The 7,392-nt window shown below is 57.8% G+C and overlaps 1 protein-coding gene across 1 annotated transcript in view; it reads left to right on the top strand.

Annotated features, from left to right (window-relative positions):
* Positions 1 to 6,858, top strand: part of OTOG (otogelin) — an 81,568-nt gene extending 74,710 nt beyond the window's left edge. The window contains 8 exon segments of the mRNA XM_027768815.1: positions 146 to 186; positions 1,133 to 1,208; positions 1,326 to 1,504; positions 2,314 to 2,418; positions 2,633 to 2,752; positions 4,259 to 4,304; positions 6,516 to 6,595; positions 6,628 to 6,858. Of these exon segments, the coding sequence (XP_027624616.1) occupies positions 146 to 186; positions 1,133 to 1,208; positions 1,326 to 1,504; positions 2,314 to 2,418; positions 2,633 to 2,752; positions 4,259 to 4,304; positions 6,516 to 6,595; positions 6,628 to 6,828 (848 nt within the window). The 3' untranslated portion in view covers positions 6,829 to 6,858.
* The last annotated feature ends 534 nt before the right edge of the window (positions 6,859 to 7,392 follow it).

Here is a 7,392-nt window from a genome sequence, read left to right as displayed (position 1 = left end):
CCCCCCACCTGGGCTGGGTCTGGGGTTGTGGCTGGGGCTGGGTGGGCACCAGAGGACAGGCTGTGCCACAGGGAGGGCCAGGAGGCTGGGGCACTTTCCCCGGGCATCCTTGCTGAGGCAGGTCCTGGCCCCTCCTGTTTTTCAGAATGTGACTGCGACACAATCCCAGTGCCCCGGTGCCATCTGGTATGGAGACCCTGCTCCCCTCCACCCTCTCTCTCTTCTCCCCCTTCCCTCTCTTCCCTGTCTCCTCCCCCTGGAGACCCTACTCCTTTAATGTAGTGTCAAGAGCTCCGGTAACAAGTCAGCATCCTTCCCTAAGCTCTGCCCCTGGCTTTCTGGGCACGTGCCCACAGCATAGAATGGGCTGACTGTGCTTCAGAGTCATGGCGAGGACTCGGCACGAGGAGGATGGCCACAGTCATATTACGATGATGACGCTGTAGGCAATGGCGGTGGGGATGGTGAGGGTGACGGTCACAAAGTAACACTGATGACAGTGACGATGGGGACAGTGAAGGTGACGATGAGGATGAGTCAGGAGGTGCACTAGCTGATGCGTATCAAGAGTTACTACAGCCCAGGCCTTCGCAGGCCCGCATGTGTGTTGTCGTATTAATCCTCACGAGAGCCCCACGCATCGATTCTGTGATGGTCTGGGTGACACAAACAAGGAAAGTCAGGGTAAGGCCGCAAAGCCGGTGAACACAGTGCTGGGCCGGGGCCAAGACCGCGCCCTTACCATCAGTGGGCACAGCCACAGAGGGCCTGAAAGTACTTTAAGAAACACGTCTGGTTTAGATATACCCTTCCCCCGGGTACATCCCATCCTGCCCCTTCTCCCTGAAATTAGTGAAGAAGGGAGGAAGTAGGATGAGCCCAGTGGGGCTCAGGGTCTCCTGCTGGGAGGGGAGGCCAGAGGGGACACTCCTAGGCAGAGGGTTCAGGAGCCAACAGCATGTCCCCCCCTAGTGGAAGGGTGGCTCAGCTTCCAGGAAGCTGAGGGCCCTCAGGCCTGCCAGCCCCACTCCACCCCTGCAGGAAGGGGGTCAACACAAGGGACCAGGTGGTGGTCTGCTCCTGATGGTGGGTCCCAGTGCCACCTGGGGTGCTGACCGCCTCGCCCTTCCAGTGGGAGAAGTCCCAGCTGGACGAGGAGTTCCTGCGCAGCGAGGAGAACGTGTGCGGCTGCGCCAAGTACGAGTGCGGTGAGTGCGGGAAGGCCGGGGGCAGGGCCAGCCCCGGCAAGCACGGATGGCGCAGGCGGGCTGGGCACGTGTGCGTGGCCACCCTGGACGGTGCTGTCGCCCCGCATGCCCATCCAGTGAAGGCCCCGGTGTGTCTGAGCCGCGAGCTGGGGGTGATGCAGCCAGGACAGACGGTGGTGGAGCTCTCGGCAGACGGCGTGTGCCATACCTCCCGCTGCACGGACGCGCTGGACCCCCTCACCAGCTTCTACCAGATCAACACCACCTCCGTGCTGTGTGACGTCCACTGCGAGGCGGTAGGGGCGCACGGGCGCGGGTGTCAGGAGCGCTGGCTTGGATGTTCCTGGTCCAGGAATCACAGGGGCCTAGGAACTTGCCCTGAGCCCCAGAGACAAGCCTAGAAAGGGGGTAGCAGAGGGGCCCTCGGAGACCTCTGTAGAAAGTGCTGAGAACGGCCCCGGGGTAAGCCTGGGAGGAGACTGTAAGAGCGAATGGATAGTTACGGCGGGCGAGCGTGGGTATTTCACAGAGAGAATACCCTTTTATTAAGCACCGACTGAGAGCCTGGGCGTTTCCTGTCCTTTTGGTTTATGTGTTTGTGTTGCAACCTTTTGTCAAATTCTTCTACACGCCCAGGACCTAGGACAGCGCCTGGCTTCTTACAAGGGCAATGTAAATATTTGCTAACTGAAAGGGGTTATACTTATTCTCATTTTTCAGATGAGAAAATGGAAATTTAGGGTTTTTTTGTGTTTTTTTTTTTTTTTTTTAATAATTGATCAAAAGTTGCCCAGGAACTGGGACTCACATTGAGGTCTGTCTGGAACCAGAACTGGCGGCCTTCCTTACTAGAAATGCTGCCTCTCGAAGGCGGAAGTGCCCTCTGTCCCCATGGCTGGGTCTAAGAGTTGCATTCAGGGAGGTGAAGGGCAGGTTCAAGGACGACCTGCCTGCCTGAGAGGGAAGGTGCTCGGAGTTCCTCTCCCACGGCCCTTGCAGGGGCCCTGCTCAGACCCTGAGCTTGCCTGGAGACCAGCAGACAGTGGGAGAGCGCCAGGGTGGAGGTGGGCCCCTGCTGAGGCCGTCCTGTCCCTCCTGCCTGCAGAACCAGGAGTACGAGCACCCGCGGGACCTGGCAGCCTGCTGCGGCACCTGCAGGAACGTGTCCTGCCTCTTCACCTTCCCCAATGGCACCACCTCCCTGTTCTTGGTACGCAGCCCCCTGACCGCCCACCTGGGCAGTGGCCCAGAAGGAGATGCATGGACCAAGGTCCTCTCTGGCTCCCACACCAGAGCTAGGTACAGATGGGGTCCCGGGCAGTGCCAGGGCCCAAGCTGCACCTGTCCTCGAAGCTGTGCCCCGCCGGCTCCCCCAGGCTGTCCTCTGGGCACACATGCCCATGGCCCATTTCTGTGCCCTCCAGCCCGGGGCATCCTGGATCGCAGAGTGCGCCCGCCACCACTGCAGCAGCACCCCCCTGGGCGCCGTGCTCGTCCGCTCACCCATCAGCTGCCCGCCGCTCAACGAGACCGAGTGTGCCAAGGTCAGTTCCTCGTTCTGCTGCAGCGTGGCCCGAGGCCAGGGGCCTCAGCTGTCTCCGTGGTGGTGTGGGCGGGACGGGCGAGGAGGGGCTCCCTGGGAGTCCGTGCCTACACTGTCACTGCAGACCCACACTTCCCCCATGCTTGTTTTCTTGTTTTTGCTTTTGCCACATCACACTCCGCATTCTCTTATATCACGTGACCACACATGACTGCATGCAGACATACACAGTTCCCATGATCTAAGCACACATGTGTAGACAGCACACAGGCAGTCAGCCATTCACATGCCACACTCCACAGAGATGTTCAAACACTCTGCACACACCATGCACCGGCATGCCCCGGGGCACTCAGATAGACACACTCTGGTACATGCGCACCACGCAGGCACACGGTTCAGTCCTGTGACGGCTGGCGGGTATCTGCACTAGCTTGGACAGACAGCTGTCAGCATGGGCACGCCTCGAGAAAAGGGATTTCCTAGGGGCCAGCATTTGGCATGGTGGTTCAGGCGCTGGATCTCTTGTGGTTGACCGCAGTTTGAATCCTAGACCTGGTGGCTTGAAAATAACACCGGGTGCAAGCGGATGTGCACCCAGAGCCCCTTTCTCCATCAACCCCACATGCTCTATGGTGTAAAAATCTTGGAAAAAAAGAAAGAAAAGGAATTTTCTTAAAGTTCCTGAGACTAACATTGGACATTTGAAATTTTCTTTTTTTCAAGAATTATTTTACTTTATTTATTTCTTTATTTAAATTTGACCAAAGAGGGACAGAGAGAAAGAGAGAGGGAAAATGAGAAAGCAAGCCACCAGATCTGGGACTCGAACTACAGTTGGCCACATGGGAATCCAGTGCCCTCAACCACCATGCCACCTGCCAACCCTGACATTTGAAAATTTCTAATTCTTTTGAAGAAAAGATACATACATGCACTGGATCATACTCTCACCCACATACTCACATACAGATCCCACACATATACACACACACTCATGTGTACACTCACAAAATCACACACACGCTCACATAATTTGCAAAGAACTGTCGTATCCACATTTTATCCATTTTGCAGTAGAGGAGGAGCCCCATAAGGGATAATTGTCCCATTTTAGAAAACTAAGCCCAGGGGAAGAGGCAACTTACCCAGGGCTGGAATAGAACCCAGGCCACTGACCCAAGTGGGCCAGCCCTGCCCACCCTCTCCCCGGCCCTCAGAGCAGTGGGCAGGCCCCAAGAGACAGGAGGCTCTGGCCATCTCTGCCAGGGCTCCAGCCTCACCGGAGTAGCGGTGGCCTTCACACCATTTTCATACCAGATCAACAAGTCAGGTTAGCCCCTCTGGCTGACATGGCTGCCCAGGGCCCATTCCCCCTCTGGCCAGGTGATGGACAGCAGGAGCTGGAGCTTAGCCCTGGGGCATCTTGAGAAGAAAAGAGTCGAGACTCTCGGGCTCTTCCTGCCCTTGCTGAGGTCTTGGCTCCTGTCCCCCTCCTTCCCTCTAGGTTGGGGGCTCGGTGGTACCCTCCTTGGAAGGATGCTGCAGGACATGTGAGTGGAAATGGTGGAGGCCCAGGGCTGAGGGGTGAGGTAGAGGAGGGACAGGGTGTCAAGTCAACAGTCAGAGGGCAGGACCTGGCCCAGCACTTACAATGGTAGCTGTTCAGGGGAGAGCTACTCCCCAAGGGACAAGTCCCAGCCACTGGCTCACGGCACAAACACGCACGTGGTCAGAGGCTATGCTCCTGTCCTTACATCAATACCAACCTTGCTTCTTGCTGGAATTGCCTCCTGGCATTGCCTTCAGGAGGTCGGCAGCTCCCCAGGTCCTCTGCCTGCTTCTGGCCCCATGAAGGCCCCAGTCCAGGTGCCTGCCACATGTGCTCTCCCTGTGTCAGGAGCTCTGGTCTTGGAGGGGCCTCCTGGGTGGTACTCAGCCTCCTGGATACCCAAACCCTGCAGCTCCCACCCACATGGGTGCCTGTCTCAGTCAGCCTCAAGAGCTTCTCCTAGCGCACTCAGACCCCGTCCTCAGAGGGTTGTAGAACTAGGGATTATGTCCCTATCCCATATTGAAGGAAGCTGTGCTCAAGGCCTCACTGGCTGGTCCCTGACCCACAACCTCATGTTCCCTGAATGTCCCATGTGCCCCTGTGTGACCTGCGACCCATGTCCCTCTTCCCAGGTTCCCCTGGGACCCTGTTTCCCGTGGTCCCTGTTAGCCCTGCCTCTCCTCCATGGGTTAGTGTCCACTGCCATCCAGGTACTCCTCTTGGGAGCCCACTGGACTGGAGACGGGTGGCCACATGACTCTTTTCAACAATGTCCTTTCAGCTAGGTGGCCACAGCTCTGGGGGTGGGGGAGGGAGAGGGGGTTGCCATTCAGCCCACAGTGCATGCTGGGTAGTGAGCCACGTCCCTGGGCTTGCATGGGAAGCTTCAGCAGTGTTACTCACCCGGCACCCACCAATGCCCGATGCTGCCACCACTTCGCTCCCACTGGTCACTCAGCCAGTCTCTGTCCAGAGCCCAGAGGGACAGGCCAGGACAGACCTCATGTCTCCTGCCCCCTGGGAGGAGAGTGGGAGGACAAGGACATAGTTCTGGCCAGGAGCAGTCCAGCCGGTGTGGTAGACAGTCCAGCCGGTGTGGTGAAGTCCAGAGGCCAGAGAAAGGATCCCACCCCTTTTCTGGAGTCTCCCTGGGGTCACAGAGCAAATCTAGGCATCCAGCAAACACACCGGCCACGTGCCAGGCACTGTCCCGGGCACTATGGGCAGCACAAGCCAGACCTCGAGCTGACATGTTCGTGGAGAGACAGAGACAGGGAGAACATGTTTGGGGCAGAGGCACTAAGTGTTGTGGAGCTGGAGCTGCTGCAGTTACAGGGACCTCCTTAAGAAAGGACACAAAATTACACATCTAAATTGAGGTGTGAAATGAACGTTTATCTCAAATTAGAAAACAGCTCACTACAAATTGTGGTAGGGCCAGGAGAGAAGGCCCTAGCACTTAGGCTCCAACAGCGGGAGCTCCCTGAGTGTCTGAGAGGACAGTGACAGTGCCCTGGAGAAAAGCCAGGCCAGAGAGGGCTCGCGTGGGTAGAGAGGAGGTGTTGAGATCTCAGCAGGAGGATGAGGCCCAGGGGAGATGCTGGCACAGCTTGCCAGAGGATGTGAAGGCACAAACAAGCTACGTCGTCAGGTGTCTGTGAGACGCTGGGCCCAGCAGAGCAGCCTCCATGCTTGTCAGCTGTCCGTCCCCGCCACAGCTCTGTGAGGGGGGCTAGTCCTGTCTGCTAGGTGTGGAAATGAGTGAACCAGTGGTGTGCAATGTCGGACGGGGGGCTGGGCTTTCTGTTCATCCAGAGAATGGTGGAATCTTAGTGCCGGAAAACTGAGTAGGAAAATTGAAGCTCAGAGAGGAGGGACATGCCCAGCGTCACCAAAAGGGGTTAGAGCTGGTGTTGGGGCTGGGATAGAGAGGTAGTGGATAGTGGACCTGTCCCCCAGTCCTCTTTCCTAGCAGAGTCCCCGAGGGCAGTTCCACTGGCCATCCCAGACACCCTGTCTCACTGCCCACCCTACCCACCCCATTCCGCCCCTTACAAGCCACTAAGTTACAGCTCTCCCCTGATGGTAAGGGTGCTCATGCATGGCCCTCACACTGGAAAGGGGGTGATCCAGCATGACACTAACTGCCCTAGGCTGCTCCCAGGAAGCCAGCCTGGGTCACACCTGCCCTGCTCCCTTTTCCCTCCAGGTAAGGAGGATGGGCGCTCCTGCAAGAAGGTGACGATCCGCATGACCATCCGCAAGAATGACTGCAGGAGCCATACCCCTGTGCGTGGGGCCCATGGCCTGCCTGTCCCCAGGTGAACCTCGTGTCCTGTGATGGCAGGTGCCCATCCGCCAGCATCTACAACTACAACATCAACACCTACGCTCGCTTCTGCAAGTGCTGCCGCGAGGTGGGCCTGCAGCGGCGCTCGGTGCAGCTCTTCTGTGCCGCCAATGCCACCTGGGTGCCCTACATGGTGCAGGAGCCCACCGACTGTGCCTGCCAGTGGTCCTGAGGCCTGGGCCAGGGCTGGCTGGACCACCTTGCACTCCACCGTCTGCTTCCAGCTGGCCCGGTGCAGATGGGGGCGTGGGGATTGAAGACGGTGGAAAGCTGGTACATGCTGAGCGTGGAGTGGTGGGCAGAGGCCCTGAGAACAACCAGAACAGGCCACGCTGCCATCCTGGCTCCCTTTCTGGACTCTCCTCCTCACAGAGGGAAGTGCCACTGCTGAGGGCTCAGGGCACTCAGCTCTATCTCTGGCTTGAGGTCAGGAATGGGTCGTAGGTCCAGGGGCAGTAGCCCCTGTGCATCTGAGACTGGCTGCAGTTCTTTGGTGGCAGAAGTGAGAGCTGGAACCAGAGCCAGGCCCAAGACCAAGCACAGGTTCAGGATGTAGTGGCCTGTTCCCTCTCCTGGCCCTTTGACCATGGGAGAAACAGGAAAGAGGGTTTTAATTGCAACATCCAGGCCTGAGTATAGCTGCCATGAAAACTTTGCAAGAGCAAAGAAGGTGGGTTTGAGAGCCCGGGTTCTCTCACTTCTATCTGTGAAGTCAGACATCGAGACTAAGGAGTGG

This window comes from Tupaia chinensis, unplaced genomic scaffold, assembly GCF_000334495.1.
Source record: "Tupaia chinensis unplaced genomic scaffold, TupChi_1.0 Scaffold000077_1, whole genome shotgun sequence".
NCBI classification, from domain to species: domain Eukaryota; kingdom Metazoa; phylum Chordata; class Mammalia; order Scandentia; family Tupaiidae; genus Tupaia; species Tupaia belangeri.
This window is presented reverse-complemented; position numbering and strand designations above follow the sequence as displayed.